The following is a 22,166-nucleotide window of genomic DNA, read 5'->3' as shown; positions in this document are numbered from 1 at the left end:
TAATTTCTGAAACCCATAATGTTTTGTTAAAAGTTGTGTAGCTCAAAAACAGAAAAATATTAAGTAACGAATTTTAGATATTTAAATAGGAAATTTCGCGGTCTACAAAAAAGGTAAAATGCATTTTACTCATTTACCAAACCATAAAAAAGTTATTCACGGTTAACAACGGAACCTTTAAAATCGGCATTAAAATTGCAGAATTTGGATGCTAACATTTTGTAGTTGCCTACATTGCTGCCCATATCTGGTTTGCAAAAACAATAAGAACCGAAAATAACCAGTTTTGCAAGTGTCCTAGAGAAGATTTAATATATTTAATATTATAATCTATTTACGCCTGCCTGAGATTCTTTACGAATACATAAATGTGCCATCGCACATGCATACATTCATACACGTACCTAACGCTTTTTAACAGTGATTCAGAAGGTCTTTTTAAAGAAAGGATTAGGTATATATTTAAATCTTTTAGCCCACTAGCAGGTAGCTACAGCATTTCTTTTCACTTTATACAACACAAAAGAAAAAAGTTGCACATCATATTTAAAAAAAAAATTCTTAAGTAGTCGTTATCAATCTGTTAACCGTATAAGATGAATAACGAAATTACTTTAATAGGCATCCCAATGCTGAAAATTCTCGAGCTGAAATTGCCAACCATGAAAGAAGTTATGTGCGTATTTTTTTCCAGTTAAATAATCTTAAAGCTTCTGTCTCAAAAAGTGCTAAAAATGCAGCAGCTCAGGTTATAGAGCTTTGGAAAAAATATGGTATTCCTACTACCAAACGTCAAAATATAGAGAGAAGAATTGTTCGATGTTATTACAAGTGGCGAAGCTGTAAAAAATCGAGTTGGTACGAATTCCAAAGCTAAAAGATTTGAGATCGATCAAAGCCGCATAAATTCTATAATGCAAAAGGATTTGAGTGATTTATATGTTGATTGGACCAAATTCTTTATGAAAATGTTTGCTGGGTTGGAGCCGTTTTGGTCGATATGTATAAAGAAAAAAACAAAGAGTTTTTTACTTTTCTCTTCTACGCATTTCGACGCATCCGCGTCATCATCAGGAAGTCTATTTTATTTTCAAACAAACAACATGAAAATACAAAAGGAATCATTATTTTCAATAAACATTACAAATTCAACATTAAAACAATAACTCACAATAATTTAATTAGTTGTACAAACACAATAATATCACCGGTTCAGGACAATCGACACATTCATTTTTCTTATTTTCTATTTTTGTTTTTATCATTTTTTTATTATTGCTGTATAAGCGCTATTTGTATTGTCAATGTCTTCTTTAAAATTCATGACATTCGTCATATGTTGTTGGATGCGGAGACTTTCCAGTGTCATCCTCCTTTTGCATCTTCTCTCAACATCTAAAATTCTTGCGTTCCCAAAATCAGCTGTATGGTCATTGTCAGTCAGGTGTTGAGAAAGCGCGGTATTTGTTTTTCTGTTTTTTGCGTCCATTTCATGTTCGTGTATTCTCCTTGTCAATGCTCTTTTCGTTGTGCCAATGTAACATTTATTGCAGGCATTGTTGTTGTTACCGTTGCATTGAATTTTATACACTACATTGCATTGTTGTCCCTTGTCTATTTTGTCTTTTGTTTTTGTAAAGAAACGATTAAGTGTATTGTGTGGTTTGTGAGCAAATGTTATGTTGTCTTTTTTCATAATTATCCTAAGCGATTGATTACTTGTTAGTCCGGGTATGTAGGTAACTCCAATATAAGTTTTGTTTGTGTTTGCTTCTGTTTGTCCATTTGATGAATTAGGGTGGTCCATTTCTTGTGTCGTATTAATTATAAGCTTTTCTATTAGAGTATTCGGGTAGCTATTTTTGAAGAGAATATGTTTTATTTTCTTCTTGTTTTCTTCTATGAAATCACCGTCACTTAGAAGGTGTATTTTCCTTATTAGACTTGTTGTTGTGTTAATTTTCTGCTTCCATGGATGATTGGAGTGATAACTGATAATTCTTCCTGATGCCATCGACCTTGCATACCAGTTGAACGTTAAGTTTTGGTTCTTTCGTTGTATTTCTACGTCTAGGAAGGCAATTTTGTTGTTCTGCTCTAATTCTTTAGTAAATTGTATCTTGGTATGCTGTGCATTAAATACTGTTAGTATGTCTTCCACGTCTTTAGCTTTAACAATTGCGAATATTTCATCTACATATTTGGTTATGTATTTGATATATATGTCTTTGCTTTTTAATTCAGCGAGGCTGTCGTCCAATATTTTGTCCAGACCAATATTTGCAATGGTTGGAGATAGCGGGTTGCCCATTGGCATTCCGTAGATTTGTTGGTATATGGTGTTGTTATATGAAAAATAATTGTTGTCACGTAAGCAGAAATCGAGTATCGTCTGGAACTTTTTTTTCTATTTGTGTATGTGTCTCCAGGAGGGTGGGGCCGTGTGTAGAAGTCCACGAAAGTGGGGAAAGCTTCTGACCGCCATTCACCTGGGAATGGCCAGAGCGATTCTTTTGCATGCGGTTCAAGCAGCTCACTACTGCCGGTCGCTTGCGGCCAAGTATCCTCTGGGTAGCCGCTAAACACCCGTTTAGCGGTGAGCTAATGTGAGAAGGCGACAACCTGGCTAGGCCACTCTGACATAATCGGTTTAAGGGCTAGCCGGGGGAGATTTCATCGGCAGCGTCTGTACACCTCTAGGTGCGGCTGCAAGCGGGCGTCTGTCTTGGAGCAAGCGGCTCGCTATATAAACGTGCCAAGTAATATTTTCACCCCCGCTGAGCGGGTTGTGCGCTGGGCTTGGGACCCGCCACGTAAAACCATACTCCAATGAAATATAACAACAAGCCTCGGATAAATACACTCTCTATTGATGACGACCATGGCAAACGTTTGAAGGACAATGAATTGAGGGCATGCACCTGGAACGTCCGCTCCCTGAATGGGATTGGTGCGGATGCCCGGCTGGTTGATGTCCTCGTCAAAGCAAAATCTGACATCACCGCCATCCAAGAAATGCGTTGGACGAAGCAAGGAAGAAAGAAGATAAAAAATTGTGACATATATTGGAGTGGCCATGCGAATAAGCGCAGTTTCGGCGTCGGATTCGTGGTGGGAGAGAGACTTTGTCGCCAAGTGCTGGCGTTCACGCCTGTGGACGAGCGTCTCGCCGCTATTCGAATAAAAGCAAAATTTTTTAATATATCATTCATCTGCGCCCATGCGCCGACAGAGGAGAAAGACGATGAGGTGAAAGACACTTTTTATGAACAATTAGAATGCGCATACGAGCGCTGCCCCCGTCATGATATAAAAGTCGTGCTTGGCGACTTTAACGCCAGGGTGGGCAAAGAAGGTGTTTTTGGCCCTACAGTCGGAAAGTTCAGCCTACACAATGTAACTTCTCCTAACGGACTGAGGCTGATTGACTTTGCCGGTGCTCGAAACATGGTCATATTAAGCACGAGGTTCATGCATAAAAAGATACATCAAGCTGCATGGCTGTCTCCTGATCGAAATACTCGCAATCAGATCGATCACGTTGTGATAGACGGACGGCATGCCTCCAGTGTTTTAGATGTGCGAACGATCCGAGGACCTAACATCGATTCGGACCATTATCTCGTTGCAGCCAAAATACGCACCCGCCTCAACGCGGCTAAAAACAAGGAACAAAAAACACAAGGAAAGCTAGACGTCGAAAAGCTTCAATCACAACAGACTGCCAATGATTTCGCAACTCGACTCTCACACCTGCTCTCTGAGGGCACAACTCATCCTGAAGGAATACAGGAGCAGTGGGAGCATATCTCCAAAGCACTTCATACTGCCGCCGAGGAAAAAATTGGTTACCGGCGGCCACGAAAAAACAACTGGTATGATGAAGAATGCCGCGTTGCAACCGAAAGAAAAGACGCTGTCTACAGGGCTACGTTAAAAGCGAGCGCGACAAGAGGAGTGTGTGAACGCTATCGTGAGTTGAAAAGGGAAGCGAGACGCCTTTTCAGGAAGAAAAAAGCAGAAGCAGAAAGGCGTGAGTGCGAGGAGCTTGAGCTGCTAGCCACCAGGAATAACGCCCGAAAATTCTACCAAAAAATACGGCGACAGACGGAAGGTTTTAAGACCGGGGCAAACTCCTGTAGGAATGAAAACGGCGACCTTGTAACTGATGTCCAGAGAGTGCTTAGATTATGGAGGGAACACTTCTCTGCTCTCCTAAATGGAGGCAGCAATTCACCGCGCAGAGATGAAGAACCCGATCCCGCAATCGATGATGATGGAATATATGTCCCCCCGCCCGATTATGACGAAGTTAGAATAGCAATAACCAGATTGAAAAACAACAAGGCCGTGGGCGCTGATGGATTGCCTGCGGAGCTATTCAAGTTCGGCGGCGAGGAGTTGGTAAGGCGCATGCAGCAGCTTCTTAGCAAAATATGGGCGGACGAAAGCATGCCCGACGGTTGGAATCTAAGTGTTCTTTGCCCAGTCCACAAGAAGGGGGATACTGCAAAATGCACCAACTATCGTGGAATCAGCCTTCTTAATATCGCATATAAGGTCCTTTCAAGTGTATTGTGCGAAAGATTGAAGCCCACCGTGAACCGGCTGATTGGACCTTATCAGTGCGGCTTCAGACCTGGTAAATCTACCATCGACCAGATTTTCACAATGCGCCAAATCTTGGAAAAAACCCGTGAAAAGAGAATCGACACACATCACCTCTTCGTCGACTTTAAAGCCGCCTTCGACAGCACGAAAAGGAGCTGCCTATATGCCGCTATGTCTGAATTTGGTTTCCCCGCAAAACTTATACGGCTGTGCAAAATGACGTTGAGCAACACCATCAGCTCAGTCAGAATTGGGAAGGACCTCTCCGAGCCGTTCGAAACTAAACGAGGTTTCAGACAGGGTGACCCCTATCGTGCGATTTCTTTAATTTGATGCTGGAGAAAATTATACTAGCTGCAGAACTTAACCGCACTGGAACAATATACTATAAAAGCGTGCAATTACTGGCATATGCTGATGACATTGATATCATCGGCCTAAGCACCCGCGCTGTTAGTTCTGCTTACTCCAAGCTGGAAAAAGAAGCGGTAAATATGGGTTTGATGGTGAATGAGGACAAAACGAAGTACCTGCTGTCATCGAGCAAAGAGTCAGCGCATATGCGCCTTGGCAACCACGCTACTGTTGGCAGCCATAATTTCGAAATAGTAAAAGACTTCGTTTATTTGGGAACCAGCATCAACATTAGCAACAACATCAGCACTGAAATCCAGCGAAGAATCAATCTTGCCAATAAATGCTACTTTGGACTAGGTAAGCAATTGAAAAGTAAAGTCCTCTCTCGGCGAACGAAAATCATACTCTACAAGTCACTTATCGTACCCGTCCTGCTATATGGGGCAGAAGCATGGACCATGACAACAGCAGATGAAGCGGCTTTGGGAGTGTTCGAGAGAAAAGTTCTTCGAAAGATTTATGGACCTCTACGCGTTGGCGATGGCGAGTACCGAAGAAGATTTAATGATGAGCTGTACGAGCTATACGCAGACATCAACATAGTCCAGCGAATTAAAACGCAGCGGCTGCGCTGGCTAGGCCATGTTATGCGAATGAAAGATGATGCTCCGGCCAAGAAAGTGTTTCTATCGGAACCCGCCTATGGAAGCAGAGGTAGAGGGCGGCCCCCACTCCGTTGGAAGGACCAGGTGGAAAACGATTTAAACTCCCTTGGTGTGACCAATTGGCGCCGGTTGGCGGAGCGAAGGAGCGACTGGCGCGCCTTGTTGGACGGCCATAACCGTTTAGACGGTTAAGCGCCAATTAAGTAAGTAAGTATGTGTCTCCAATTTTTCCCATTTTTGCATAATAGTGCGTATTGCTAAATGTATGGGTATATTCGTAAAAAGAGATACGACGTCGAATGAAATGAGAATTTCGTCGTCTTGAATTGTGAAATTATTGATTTTTTCTTTAAGTTGAAGTGAACTTTTTATATTAAGATCTTCGGATATAATATTTTCTAAAATGCTTCCAACAAATTTTGATAATTTGTAACATGGTACATTAATAGATGAGCAAATCGGTCTAAGTGGTGCGTGTGGTTTGTGAATTTTCGGAAGCCGTAAAGTCTTGGAGCATTAGCAGCCGCGGATGTCAGCTGAAATTTTTGTTTTGCGTCGAGTCTCCTTTGTTTGTAAAGATTATTTATAATTGTGTTATTCTTCCTCATCAGTTTTTGTGTGGGATCATTCCTAATTGTTTTGTATGTGCTTTTGTCGTTTAGCAACTCTTTCATTTTTAGTTCGTATTCATTTTTGTACATCATAACTGTCTTGTTGCCTTTGTCTGCATTTGTTATTATGATCTCGTTTCTGTGTTGGTTAAGGAATCTTTTGGTGTCTGTCGATGTTTTCAGTATAAACTTGTCCTTAGTGCAGTTTCTAATTTTTTGCTGAAAAGTATTGATTTTTGTCGCAATGTCACTCCTTACGGTATCTTTTTCCCTCTCGTCCTCAAAACTTTGTACGCATTGTTCCAAATCAGCGATTATTTCAATGGGTGAAAATGTTTTTCTTGACACTGGTAAGGCGAATTTGTTGCCAAGTGACAATAAACAACGCGACTTCTGCGGTACTTCGATGTTCGTATTGTTCACAAACCAATTTGAGTGACTTTGCGTCGCTGAAATCCAAAAAACTGTTTGAAATCTTTATCCTGCCATCTGATTTCCTTGATGTTGACGTTGAAGCATGGCCTTCGGATGACAGTTATAAGGAAAATCAAGAATACTTTAGTCAATTAAAAGTTGTAAATGACGTAGCAGAGCGTGGAGTGGCTTTGGTATCAGAATACAATCAATGCTTGACAAAAAACGAAGAACAATTTCAATATTTAATGCAAGTTGTTAAAGAACACCGAGCAAAATATCCTGACTGCAATAAAACAAGATTTTTATAACTAAGGGCTTAGAAATAATGTTCTTCAATGTAATATTTAGGTATTAATACTGTATTAAGAAATGAAATTTCGTATAAATGGTTTTAATAAATAAAATATAAAATTTACTTAACAAAAACTTTTTCTGAAATGAATAATTTTATCACAAAATGTACTCAATATGCATGAGTTCTGTGGTATACATATGTATATTTTCAATTGTGTTGAGTAAAATGAAAAGAAAAGATGTAGCTACCTGATAACTACCTAATGATGGGAAGGTGGTTAAATGGCTTTTATTTTGATATGCATATCTTTAAAGAAAAATTTGGCAAACCCCCTGTTTAGGCGAAAAAATGCGTTTTTTTACCAAACATTTATTTTAACCAACACAATTTCCAGCTGGTGAAACTATTGTATATTAAAGAAATCACAAACTTGCATTAAATGTGCTATTTTTAAATCAAAGCCCTGCGTTTTTATACTTATGAGCTCTTAACAGTACATATGTCCACTGTGCTTCCCAACAAATGATGGTCATCAGGTGTGCGATGCTTAGTACTCATTCAATATCCCATCTCTAAACATTGTCCCTACTATCAAAAGTTACAATTTCTCGACTTATGTCAAAGAATAATGAGGTCAATGCCTTAGCTATATCTTCCGGTGTTTCATATGTTACACCTTTCACGATCACTGTAGGGATATTGCCCCTCACCTCAGTTAAATTTACTGCTTTCTTAAGGTGCTTCCACATTAAGTTACTATCTCAAATATTTGAATCGATACTTTTCTCCATATTTAATTTTTATAAGTTTTTTATAATGCTTTGCAACCATATTATATTCCGCAAAATCATCCGAAGATCTGGCTTGTCAATGCAATTGGATTTTTAATTTATTAATTCCAGTCAGCTCATGATCGTACCATATATTTCTCGACTTCACTTATCTGTTTTGTTAATAAACCCATGCCTCCCCTCTGTCTTACCCTCTTCCACTCTTATTTCCTCCAGGGTCTGTATTTTCTAGTTTACCTTAATCGACTCATTCATTCCTCCGTAAATCTTCCCGTTTTTCCTCACTTTTCCCGCTCTTGCCAAGCTCAACTCTCACTATTCCTCTTCTTCTTGTACTTATTCTTAATCTTCCTGTTAACTTTCATGTAACCGTTTCCAGTGTGGAGATATATCGAGTTTGACTCTTTTCCGTACATTACATTACATGTGTATTAAAAAAGTAGCAAAATAGTACCAAGAATTTTCTCTTCCTACTACTTTAAAACTCATGACCGGAAATTTTTCCAATATAAAATTTGATTGAAGCATACCACATACAGCGAATAGGAGACCTTGTGAATGCCTAATTGTAAAAAAATTTAAAAATTTTGTGCAAAACACCTTTCTGGATTAGGGGCTTTCAGCTGCGCTTAAAAAAATTACCCTCGGTGAGCCAACATCGATTTGGAGATCAAAACAATATATGTACATCCACACAAAACCCTTTTCTTCACAATTTTTTTTTTTGTTGGTACAACAAAATTATCTAAGTTACAACAACCATATGAAAATTTTCAATTTCTTTTGCAAATATTTCTTGACAGACGCCAAATTTTCAACTTCCGTTTTCGGGCTCCTGATCCTGGGTCCAAAATGCATCTTCTGATATTTTTGGAACAGTATTAAAGTGTTATGCTGTCGTATGTGAAAGCAGTAATAGCCAAAATAAATGTCAAATTCTTCTTATGCAAATATTTCTTGACAGACGCCAAATTTTCAACTTCCGTTTTCGGGCTCCTGATCCTGGGTCCAAAATGCATCTTCTGATATTTTTGGAACAGTATTAAAGTGTTATGCTGTCGTAAGTGAAAGCAGTCATAGCCAAAATAAATGTCAAATTCTTCTTATGCACACGTACCAAAACTTGAAATTTGAATGTCAGATGGCGCTAGTGACGTTCGATTTGCCGTTCTCCATAAAAACGTCTTTTTCTTGCAAAAGAAAAACCAGATGTTTTATTTTGTTAAAAATCAAATCTTTTATATATTTTGAGATACTGAACTCGAATATGTACAAATGGGGATATCGCTTCTCACAAAAATGTTCACCTAAAGTACGATTGAAGTTTAAGATATTGGTTTGTGGTACAACGAACTTTTATATCGTTACGAATTACCTATTACACAGAAAGAAAACTTTTTAATTCCAAGTCACATTTTTTTTAGACTTGAGATGCTAACCCCGAATATGTATAGAAATGTATATGTTCAAACAATAATTTTCGCGAAAAATACCAACAAAGTATATGCCATCGTTTTGGGTGCAATTTATATGAGCGAAAAATTTCTTAGATTTTCTGATTAATTTGTAACGAGTTAAGCTTTCGCTCATATAAAATTCACTTAAAACCTATCAATCGCATACCTTTTTGCAACCTTTAAAATGCAAATTTCTACTGTTACCTATACGGTTTTTTACAAACTGGAGTTAAGCAACTCAAACTATTGATTTTAAATAAGCTTTTAGTTTATTTGTAATAATTAACAAGTAAGGAAGGCTAAGTTCGGGTGTAACCGAACATTACATACTCAGCTGAGAGCTTTTGGAGACAAAATAAGGAGGAATAATGTGTTTGTATGACATGTGTTTCAAATGGAATGTATTAAAGAGTATTTTAAAAGGGAGTGGGCCATAGTTCTATAGGTGGACGCCATTTCGGGATATCGCCATGAAGGTGGACCAGGGGTGACTCTAGAATGTGTGTTGTACGATATGGGTATCAAATGAAAGGTGTTAATGAGTATTTTAAAAGGGAGTGGGCCTTAGTTCTATAGGTGGACGCCTTTTCGAGATATCGCCATAAAGGTGTACCAGAGGTGACTCTAGAATGTGTTTGTACGATATGGGTATCGAATGAAAGGTGTTAATGAGTATTTTAAAAGGGAGTTGGCCTTAGTTCAATATGTGGACGCCTTTTCGAGATATAGCCATAACGGTGGACCAGGGGTGACTATAAAATGTGTTTGTACGATATGGGTATCAAATGAAAGGTGTTAATGATTATTTAAAACGTAGTGGGCCTTAGTTCTATAGTTGGACGCCTTTTCGAGATATCGCCATAAGGGTGGACCAGGGGTGACTCTAGAATGTGTTTGTACGATATGGGTATCAAATTAAAGGTATTAATGAGGGTTTTAAAGGGGAGTGGCCCATAGTTGTATATGCGAAGGCGTTTTCGAGATATCGACCAAAATGTGGACCAGGGTGACCCAGAACATCATCTGTCGCGTACCGCTAATTTATTTATATATGTAATACCACGAACTTTTTCATTTTCTTCTACTTAATATGGTAGGTGTCACACCCATTTTACAAAATTTTTTCTAAAGTTATATTTTGCGTCAATAAACCAATCCAATTACCATGTTTCATCTCTTTTTTCATATTTGGTATGGAATTATGGCATTTTTTTCATTTTTCGTAATTTTCGATATCGAAAAAGTGGGCGTGTCATAGTCGGATTTCGGCCATTTTTTATACCAAGATGAAGTGAGTTCAGATAAGTACTTGAACTAAGTTTAGTAAAGATATATAGATTGTCGCTCAAGTTATCGTATTAACGGCCGAGCGGAAGGACAGACGGTCGACTGTGTATAAAAACTGGGCGTGGCTTCAACCGATTTCGCCCATTTTCACAACAGATGTCGTCATAGAATCTATGCCCCTACCAAATTTCACAAGGATTGGTAAATTTTTGTTCGACTTATCGCATTAAAACTATTCTAGACGAATTAAATGAAAAAGGGCGGATCCACTCCCATTTTGAAATTTTCTTTTTTGTTTGTATTTTGTTGCACCATATCATTACTGGAGTTGAATGTTTACATAATTTACTTATATTAATTATATTTTTAAAAGTCGGCGTGGTCCTTCTCCGATTTTGCTAATTTTTATTAAGCGTACATATAGTAATAGGAGTAACGTTCCTGCCGAATTTCATCAGGATATCTTCAACGACTGCCAAATTACAGCTTGCAAAACTTTTAAATTACCTTCTTTTAAAAGTGGGCGGTGCCACGCCTATTGTCCAAAATTTTACTAATTTTCTATTTTGCGTCATAAGGTTAACTCACCTACCAAGTTTCATCGCTTTATCCGTCTTTGGTAATGAATTATCGCACTTTTTCGGTTTTTCGAAATTTTCGATATCGAAAAAGTGGGGGTGGCTGTAGTCCGATTTCGTTCATTTTAAATAGCGATCTGAGATCAGCGCCCAGGAACCTACATACCAAATTTCATCAAGATACCTCAAAATTTACTCAAGTTATCGTGTTTACGGACGGACATGGCTAAATGAATTTCTTTTTTCGCACAGATCATTTTGATATATAGAAGTCTATATCTATCTCGATTAGTTTATGCCGTTAGGGATTACCGTTATGCGAACAAAGTTAATATACTCTGTGAGCTATGCTCAGCTGAGTAAAAAAACGATAAAAAGACGCAAAATTATTTTTTTAACACGTTTTCAATATTTAGTTTTGAAATTTTTATCAATATCCGAATTTTCTCATATTGGCAAAGACGATCTATCAAACTTTTTTTGTTTGATAACTCTAGCCTAAAAAACCGTTACAGAGAAATTTAATTTGAGACAACTTTTTTTCATTCGTCCCATAGTGAGGCGTCGAACGATGCAGCTTGCCCTCGGGAACAATATTAGGAAGGCGGAGAAGAAAGATTTTAGCTTTTTCAGGAGATACTTGCAGTTTAAGCTGAAAATTTTGCTGTGTTTGTTGTAATTTTGATGATTTTATTGTACACAGGTGTTTAAGGGGGTGTGGGCTAATGCACAAAGTTTACCTTCCTTTTCTTCTTGTGGGATGTAGCTGTGGTGGCGATGATGGTGGTTGTGATATGGCGCTTGGATGGCAATATGTCCCTGTTGCTAACGCCGGGAATATGAGTTTGACTCTGGTTTAGTGGAGGTTCTCTTTGTGCACTGAGATTATGTAAAAAGGGCAGCTGGTAACCGAACGCGTCTCAACTGGCGAAACTATGCTTTCGACGTGAATAAAAAGGGCACTGACTGACTAATTCTGAAAGCTTTCAATTTTCGACCTCGAAGAACTTTGTAATAAATTTAAATTTATAAGACCTTTTTTGTAGAGCGTTCAATTCCCTGCAAAAACTGGGGTAAAAGTTGGCTGTACGATATTTGGGTGAGAAGATATATTCATTTACATAAAAGCTTTTCACGAAAACAAAAAACGTCGATGAGGCACGCTTTCCCGTTAACATAAAAAACTCATATTTGGTCATTATACTCCATTTATGGTCAGGAATTCGAAAATCTGTGTACCCTTTGAAAAAAACGAAAATCGATTTTTTTTGGCCCACCCTAATGTATACACAATGTTTTGACATTTGCTTTTACATTTAATTCACAAATTTTGACCATCTCGGTGTGACACAAAAAGAATTGTACAAACCCTTTTTTATTAAAAAGAAATACATAATTTTAAATTATTTTATTCACGTCGAAAGCATAGTTTCGCCAGTTGAGACGCGTTCGGTTACCAGCTGCCCTTTTTACATAATCTCAGTGCACAAAGAGAACCTCCAATAAACCAGAGTGAAACTCATATTCCCGGCGTTAGCAGCAGGGACATATTGCCATCCAAGCGCCATATCACAACCACCATCATCGCCACCACAGCTACATCCCACAAGAAGAAAAGGAAGGTAAATTTTGTGCATTAGCCCACACCCCCTTAAACATCTGTGTACAATAAAATCATCAAAATTACAACAACCACAACAAAATTTTCAGCTTAAACTGCAAATATCTCCTGACAAAGCTAAAATCTTTCTTTTCCGCCTTCCTATTATTGTTCCCGAGGTCAAGATGCATCGTTCGACGCCTCACTATGGGACGAATGAAAAAAAGTTGTCTCAAAATTCAATTTCTCTGTAACGGTTTTTTAGGCTAGAGTTATCAAACAAAAAAAGTTTGATAGATCGTCTTTGCCAATATGAGAAAATTCGGATATTGATAAAAATTTCAAAACTAAATATTGAAAACGTGTTAAAAAAATAATTTTGCGTCTTTTTATCGTTTTTTATACTCAGCTGAGCAGAGCTCACAGAATATATTAACTTTGTTCGCATAACGGTAATCCCTAACGGCATAAACTAATCGAGATAGATATAGACTTCTATGTATCAAAATGATCTGGGCGAAAAAAGAAATTCATTTAGCCATGTCCGTCCGTCCGTCCGTCCGTCCGTAAACACGATAACTTGAGTAAATTTTGAGGTATCTTGATGAAATTTGGTATGTAGGTTCCTGGGCGCTGATCTCAGATCGCTATTTAAAATAAACGAAATCGGACTACAGCCGCCCCCACTTTTTCGATATCGAAAATTTCGAAAAACCGAAAAAGTGCGATAATTCATTACTAAAGACGGATAAAGCGATGAAACTTGGTAGGTGAGTTAACCTTATGACGCAAAATAGAAAATTAGTAAAATTTTGGACAATAGGCGTGGCACGGCCCACTTTTAAAAGAAGGTAATTTAAAAGTTGTGCAAGCTGTAATTTGGCAGCCGTTGAAGATATCCTGATGAAATTCGGCAGGAACGTTACTCCTATTACTATATGTGTGCTAAATAAAAATTAGCAAAATCGGATGACGAACACGCCCACTTAAAAAAAAATTTTTTAAGTCAAATTTTAAAAAAAAATTTAATATCTTTACAGGATATAAGTAAATTATGTCAACATTCAACTCCAGTAATGATATGGTGCAACAAAATACAAAAAAAAAAGAAAATTTCAAAATGGGAGTGGCTCCGCTCTTTTTCATTTAATTCGTCTAGAATAGTTTTAATGCGATAAGTCGAACAAAAATATACCAATCCTTGTGAAATTTGGTAGGGGCATAGATTCTATGACGAAAACTGTTATGAAAATGGGCGAAATCGGTTGAAGCCACGCCCAGTTTTTATACACAGTCGACCGTCTGTCCTTCCGCTCGACCGTTAACACGATAACTTGAGCAACAATCTATATATCTTTACTAAACTTAGTTCACGTACTTATCTGAACTCACTTTATCTTGGTATAAAAAATGGCCGAAATCTGCTATGACACGCCCACTTTTTCGATATCGAAAATTACGAAAAATGAAAAAAATGCCATAATTCTATACCAAATATGAAAAAAGAGATGAAACATGGTAATTGGATTGGTTTATTGACGCAAAATATAACTTTAGAAAAAATTTTGTAAAATGGGTGTGACACCTACCGTATTAAGTAGAAGAAAATGAAAAAGATCTGCAGGGCGAAATCAAAAAACCTTGGAATCTTGGCAGGAATACTGTTCGTGGTATTACATATATAAATAAATTAGCGGTACGCGACAGATGATGTTCTGGGTCACCCTGGTCCACATTTTGGTCGATATCTCGAAAACGCCTTCGCATATACAACTATGGGCCACTCCCCTTTAAAACCCTCATTAATACCTTTAATTTGATACCCATATCGTACAAACACATTCTAGAGTCACCCCTGGTCCACCCTTATGGCGATATCTCGAAAAGGCGTCCAACTATAGAACTAAGGCCCACTACGTTTTAAATAATCATTAACACCTTTCATTTGATACCCATATCGTACAAACGCATTCTAGTCACCCCTGGTCCACCTTTATGGCGATATCTGGAAAAGGCGTCCACCTATAGAACTAAGAGTTACTCCCTTTTAACATACTCATTAACACCTTTCATTTGATACCCATATCGTACAACACACATTCTAGAGTCACCCCTGGTCCACCTTTATGGCGATATCCCGAAATGGCGTCCACTTATAGAACTGTGGCCCACTCCCTTTTAAAATCCTCTTTAATACCTTCCATTTGAAACACATGTCATACAAACACATTCCAGGGTTACCCTAGGTTCATTTTGCTAAATGGTGATTTTCTTTTATTTTGTCTCCAAAGCTCTCAGCTGAGTATGTAATGTTCGGTTACACCCTAACTTAGTCTTCCTTACTTGTTAATTATTACAAATAAACTAAAAGCTTATTTAAAATCAATCCTACTTTAGATTTTGAGTTGCTGTTTGTAAAAAACAGTATAGGTAACAATAGAAATTTGCATTTTAAAGGTCGCAAAAAGGTATGCGATTGATAGGTTTTAAGTGAATTTTATATGAGCCAAAGCTTAACTCGTTACAAAATAATCAGAAAATCTGAGACATTTTTCGCTCATATAAATTGCACCCAAAACGATGGCATATACTTTGTTGGTATTTTTCGCGAAAATTATTGTTTGAACATATACATTTTTATACATATTCGGGGTTAGCATCTCAAGTCTAAAAAAAATGTGACTTGGAATTAAAAAGTTTTCTTTCTGTGTAATAGGTAATTCGTAACGATATAAAAGTTCGTTGTACCACAAACCAATATCTTAAACTTCAATCGTAGTTTAGGTGAACATTTTTGTGAGAAGCGATATCCCCATTTGTACATATTCGAGTTCAGTATCTCAAAATATATAAAAGATTTGATTTTTAACAAAATAAAACATCTGCTTTTTTTTTCCAAAAAAAGACGTTTTTATGGAGAACGGCAAATCGAACGTCACTAGCGCAATCTGACATGCAAATTTCAACTTTTGGTATGTGTAAAGCATAAGAATTTGACATTTATTTTGGCTATGACTGCTTTCACATACGACAGCATAACACTTTAATACTGTTCCAAAAATATCAGAAGATGCATTTTGGACCCAGGATCAGGAGCCCGAAAACGGAAGTTGAAAATTTGGCGTCTGTCAAGAAATATTTGCAAAAGAAATTGAAAAATTTCATATGGTTGTTGTAACTTAGATAATTTTGTTGTACCAACAAAAAAAAAAAAATTGTGAAGAAAAGGGTTTTGTGTGGATGTACATATATTGTTTTGATCTCCAAATCGATGTTGGCTCACCCAGGGTAATTTTTTTAAGCGCAGCTGAAAGCCGCTAATCCAGAAAGGTGTTTTGCACAAAAATACTGTAGATCCCATCTCCCCTTTCGGAGCGGCCCAGAGTCATTTTTCAGTTTTTCTTGAATATCTTTTGATTGACAAAATTTTTAAATTTTTTTACAATTAGGCATTCACAAGGTCTCCTATTCGCTGTATTTGGTATGCTTCAATCAAATTTTATATTGGAAAAATTTCCGGTCATGAGTTTTAAAGTAGTAGGAAGAGAAAATTCTTGGTACTATTTTGCTACTTTTTTAATACACATGCAATGTAATGTACGGAAAAGAGTTAAACTCGATATATCTCCACATTTGAAACGGCTACATGAAAGTTAACAGGAAGATTAAGAATAAGTACAAGAAGAGGAATAGTGAGAGTTGAGCTTGGCAAGAGCGGGAAAAGTGAGGGAAAACGGGAAGATTTACGGAGGAATGAATGAGTCGATTAAGGTAAACTAGAAAATACAGACCCTGGAGGAAATAAGAGTGGAAGAGGGTAAGACAAAGGGGAGGCATGGGTTTATTAACAAAACAGATAAGTGAAGTCGAGAAATAAATGGTACGATATGAGCTGACTGGAATTAATAAATTAAAAATCCAATTGCATTGACAAGCCAGATCTTCGGATGATTTTGCGGAATATAATATGGTCGCAAAGCATTATAAAAAACTTATAAAAATTAAATATGGAGAAAAGTATCGATTCAAATATTTGAGATAGTAACTTAATGTGGAAGCACCTTAAGAAAGCAGTAAATTTAACTGAGGTGAGGGGCAATATCCCTACAGTGATCGTGAAAGGTGTAACATATGAAAGGCATTGACCTCATTATTCTTTGACATAAGTCGAGAAATTGTAACTTTTGATAGTAGCGGATGGGATATTGAATGAGTACTAAGCATCGCACACCTGATGACCATCATTTGTTGGGAAGCACAGTGGACATATGTACTGTTAAGAGCTCATAAGTATAAAAACGCAGTGTTTTGATTTGAAAATAGCACATTTAATGCAAGTTTATGATTTCTTTAATATTCGATAGTTTTACCAGTTGGAAATTGTGTTGGTTAAAATAAATGTTTGGTAAAAAAACGCATTTTTTCGCCTAAACAGGGGGTTTGCCAAATTTTTCTTTAAAGATATGCATATCAAAATAAAGGCCATTTAACCACCTTCACATCAATATTAAGATTTTTTATATGGGTTGGGAGTAATGAGGTTTTTCATATTTACGAAGTTCTGACTTTTCACCTCGTATAACAACTGTTATATAAAATTTTTCAAAAAAAAAAAAGAATTCATCCCTTCAAATAAAAGAAAAATGCGGACCACGACCACATTTTTACTTTTTTATTTTGCTGAACGCGTTAACAAAAAAAAAAAAAAATCGAAATGTACAATTTCTAACTTCTAAAGCCGATATCTATTTTTTGGAGGCTAACTTCGAAAAGCGGAGATAGTACTTTGTCTACTTAAGCCTCAATCTCTACAAACAAGTGGGTTTGGTCCAATACCCAGCCGGCTGTTGCAGTGTTATTGTTACCCTTGCAATTTCTTTTTGTATTGTCATCGACGTTTTTCCGCTCATGGACGCATCTTCACAGTCATCTACATCTTAAAAATGTAAGTATTTTGAACATTTGTTAATGTAACAGCAAAACTGCCGCACTTTGTCCTGCTGTGTCGAACCCCATATGCCTCAAATAAGCCCGAACAATGCTTAGTAAATAGGCAAAATAGATGACATTTAATAAGAGTTATTTAGAGTAATGTGGCGAATATTATTAGCATCACTGAATAATCATAACAACAAAAATACTTGTGTACATGAATACACCATCATATTTTATACACCTGCATACAAGGCAACGAAGAGATATCTCACACACACAAATATGTAGTCATCAGCCGAAGTAGTTACTCACATATGCACACGTATATGGCTATGGGAGAGGCGTGGACTACAGATATACATGTATATAGCTGGTAAGTAACCAAGCATGAGATACGACTGTTCGCGAAGTTACTAGACCTTAGGAGAAATGGGTGAACGAGGAAACGGAGAGTATAAAAGCAGCGCAAGCTGAGTAATAACTAATCAGTTTGATTTAAACACTATAAGTTGCGAACTGAAGTATAATTGTACTACTCCCAAAGTAGTCTAATAAAGACCATTTTGCAATACATAATATTGGAATTATTTATTCGAAGGTTCAGCGATTCGAACGTTAGCAGAAGGTTGCAAATAAGCGGAGTTTTCCAAAATTCGTTACAGTAATATATGTATGTTGCCTTAAAGAGTGCCAGTAGAGGCTAAATATGAGCTGTTTAAAAGCCTTTTAAGATTAATATCGGGCTCTTATTCAGATTTAGGCTCAAATGATATATGTTAATAGGCTCATACGGGACGATCGTTGCAAGAAGGGAACTACATTTATTCCGGCCTCTCAAATGAGCTCATATCGACTGTAAACGCTCCGATTTAAATATTTTTACTGACTTTTTTGTGTTTTAAAATGTTTGTTGGGTAAACAAAAATTTTTGCAACGGCATGCATTATTGGGTAAAGATTTTTGAAAAACGCTACATTACAGATTAAAACTAATTCGACCCACATCTATGTATGTAGGACAACTCGTGTACATTTTTAATTGAATTTGTGTGTTTGTTTCCCATATTTTGTAAAATATTATTTTTACCCTTCCTTTGGGTAAATATTTGGGTAGTTACCCATTTTTACTATATATAACTAATTTACCAGTTATTTACCATTTTGGTATTTACCTGATTCCCATCTCTAACAATTTTAAATATACGGTTAGAGCGGGTTTTAAATTCTAAGATTTATTGGTAGCTAACAGGTTCAAAAATAAAATCGGAGGGAAGAAAACTTACTGTCAGAAGGAGTAATTCAAGATTCGGTTTCATACATCGGACATTTCTATGTCGATATAAAAATAAATCTTTGATGGAGGGAACAGTGCCTAACGCGTTTAAGACATCGACAATAGTAACAATAAAGAAAATAAAAAATTCAATAATGGCGGAAAATCTTAGACCGATTAACACGTTGCCGAATCGTGAATTACTTTTAAATGAATAAAATAATTTTAAAAGAACAATCCGGTTTAACCTTTATAAGGTATTCGGGTCAAATTTGACCCACTTTAGGAAGAAAATCGTTTTTTCCCGAAAAGTTTGAGGATATAGTTTTTCATATTTTATGACTTTTGTCCATTTTAGAAGCGACAAATGTACAATGATTTTGAACTCATATATTTACTACTTTTATTGATATAAAATTTTTACAAATAGGGTCTTCGGGTCAAGTTTGACCCATTGTAAACGCACTATTATTTTTATTATTTATTATTATTCAAAATAAATTCTTATAGACATATGTTTGTCTCGCTGCCTTTTATCACGTTTGTGCTTTTATATCGGGGAATCCCCAGATCATTGATTTGTGAGTGAACGAAAAATCTTTGCTTGCAAAAGAAGAAAGGTAACACGAATAAATTTGAACGCTAAGAAAAATGGCTTCAAAGAAAATAAAAGATAGTGAAATAGAGGTCCTATGGAATGAAGTATCAGACGAAGAGGAATCTTGTTCAGAAAGTGAAGATAACATTGAATACGCTGAGTCGTCGGATAGTGAAAGTGATAGTCAAATAACGAAAATATTTTCACTGAGGACTTCGTTACAAAAAATGGACAAATAAGATATTCACGGCGCCTTGTAGCAATAGATATGGAAGAGCCCCCATAGAGAATGTTATCAATAAAAGTCCAGGTGTAACTCGCTACGCCTCTTCAAGAATTACTGGGGAAGAGATGTCAAGCTTTCAATTATTCTTCCCAACTCCTGTGATGAGCACTATTTTGAAATGCACAAACATTGAAGGAAAACGTATTTTCGGTGATGACTAGACCGGCATCGATGAGATTCAAATGTTCGCATTTATTGGTTTATTTTTGTTAGCTGGAATATATCGCTCAAATAATGAAAGTACCGAAAGTTTATGGCACCCTGAAAGAGGAAGACCCATATTTGGAGCAATTATGCCATTGAAAAGGTTCAAAGTCGTTTCAAGAGTAATAAGGTTCGACAATAGAGACACTCGCAGCCAACGGCGAATGGTATACAAGTTTGCACCGATACGTGAACTGTGGAATCTGTGGGTTGACTTGTTGCCCAAACTTTATAACCCTTCACAAGATGTAACAATCAATGAGCAGCTGGTAGCATTTAGAGGAAGACACCCATTTCGACAATGCAAACCAGCAAAATATGGGATCAAATTTTGGGTTCTTTGTGATGCGGTTACTAGTTATGCCTGGAGTATTCAACCGTATACAGGCAAAGATATAGGAGCCATGTTCGAAAAAAACCAAGGTATGCGTGTAGTTCTTGATTTGACAGCTGGACTTAAAGAGCATAATGTGACTGCAGACAATTTTTTTACATCTTATCAACTTGAACAAAAACTACTGGAAAAACACATTACTTTAGTTAGAACCATTCGCAAAAGTAAGCCTGAGTTGCAGTCAGAGTTAGTAACAACTAAAGGAAGACCTCTTTATTCTTCGACATTTTGTTTTCAAGAGAACACCACCCTGCTATCTTACATCCCAAAGAAAACCAGACTGGTGCTTCTGCTTAGCACTTTGCATCATAGCTCAGAAGTAAGTGATCGCGAAGACAAAAAACCTCAAATAATATTGGATTATAACAAGTGTAAATGTGGTGCAGATACGTTAGATAAAGTTGTGTCCTGTTATACTTGCAAAAGAAAGACAAATCCATGGCCCCAAGTTGTATTTAGCAATATGATTGACATATCAGCGTATAATGCTTTTATTTTATTTACATCTGTTAATAAAGGCCAAAACGAAAACTCTTTTTCCAAACGCCGGCACTTCTTGGAAAACGTAGGCCGACAGCTTACAGCGCCTTATATAAAAAAGAGAAACGTTACCAAGGGCTAAATTTTCTCGGGAAATCCGTAAGAGAATTCAAGATTTGGCTCAACACGATCAACAGCCGGAGTTAAGCCCAGACAAAAGACGTCGATGCAAACTATGCCAGAAGTCAGATAATAAAACTGGATTAGTCTGTACCAATTTTGAAACCTTTGTATGTAAGGAGCATTCTAAAACGATTGTTTTATGTGACCGATCAAATAATTAAAAATTTTAATTATCTAGATATAATTTTGCCATGAATTCAAATTTATTTTTTTATTGAATTTAAATAATTGATATTATATTTTTATTCCATATACTGTATTTAAATATGTGTTTCTTGCTTAGTTTTGCGAAATCAAAAAGGAAAAGATTGAAATAAATGCTGTTAAAAGTATAAAATATTTATTAATTTTAGCTAAATATAATATGCTATATTTTATAACACATTTTTTTTTTTTTATATGTTAAATTAGTTCTATACCACAACTTTACCGCTTGGGTCAAATTTGACCCAAAGAACTTGAACGTCAATAATTTTGAAGAACTTATGAAGGTTAAGAGAAGAGCACTCTTGCGAAACAGCTTTAAATAACTAACTAAATCAAAAGAAAAGTATACTTGCGATTTTTATTGACTTCGGTCTTGGCCCCGATCCTATATGTATAAATGAAATATCTTCGGCGTTAAAATATAGCAAAATCAGGCTGTTTCGGGATGGTACATTACTCGAAGTTAGTGAAGCGGATATCAAAATCGCAAAATCGAGCTAAAAATAATGAATTCGAACATTGACGAAGTTAAAACTTTCAAGTACTTAGAGGTTCAGATTGGCAGTAAATTAAAATTTGATAATCATATTGATTATGTAGTTTCCAAAATTGGCAAGAAAGGTGGTTTTTGGAAGATGTCATGTAGATTTATTATCAGAAATTTTAAAGTTTATAAATCCATCATAGAGCAACATTTCATATATTGACACTCCCCGAAGGTCTAGGGGAGTGTTATCGATGTTGATGGTCCTTTGCCGGATGAAGATCCGGTAACAAGTGTGGGTTTTATACCACTTAAAATAGATACACTAATTTGTGAGTAGTCCATTTAAAATAAATACACCACTATTATTTTTGTTAAAATTTTATTATAAAATATTTTTATGGCACAACGCCCGAAAGTATGATCGCGTCTCTTTTTTAAGGAATTTTTATAG

At 36.6% G+C, this 22,166-nt stretch overlaps 1 protein-coding gene across 7 annotated transcripts in view; it reads right to left on the bottom strand.

Moving 5' to 3' along the window:
• tacc (transforming acidic coiled-coil protein) overlaps nucleotides 1–22,166 on the bottom strand; it is a 593,942-nt gene that overhangs the window by 520,909 nt on the left and 50,867 nt on the right. For 3 of the 7 annotated variants that reach the window (XM_067759783.1, XM_067759786.1, XM_067759787.1), the window contains exon 3: nucleotides 21,582–21,725. The exons of the other annotated variants lie outside the window; for them this stretch is intronic. In XM_067759783.1, the coding sequence (XP_067615884.1) occupies nucleotides 21,582–21,725 (144 nt within the window). The remainder of the gene's footprint in view (nucleotides 1–21,581; nucleotides 21,726–22,166) is intronic. 7 annotated transcript variants of the gene reach the window in all.

The sequence above is a fragment of the Eurosta solidaginis genome, chromosome 1 (genome assembly GCF_040869045.1).
Source record: "Eurosta solidaginis isolate ZX-2024a chromosome 1, ASM4086904v1, whole genome shotgun sequence".
Classification (NCBI taxonomy): domain Eukaryota; kingdom Metazoa; phylum Arthropoda; class Insecta; order Diptera; family Tephritidae; genus Eurosta; species Eurosta solidaginis.
Note: the sequence above shows the minus strand (reverse complement) of the source record. Positions and strands in the feature narration are given on the sequence as shown.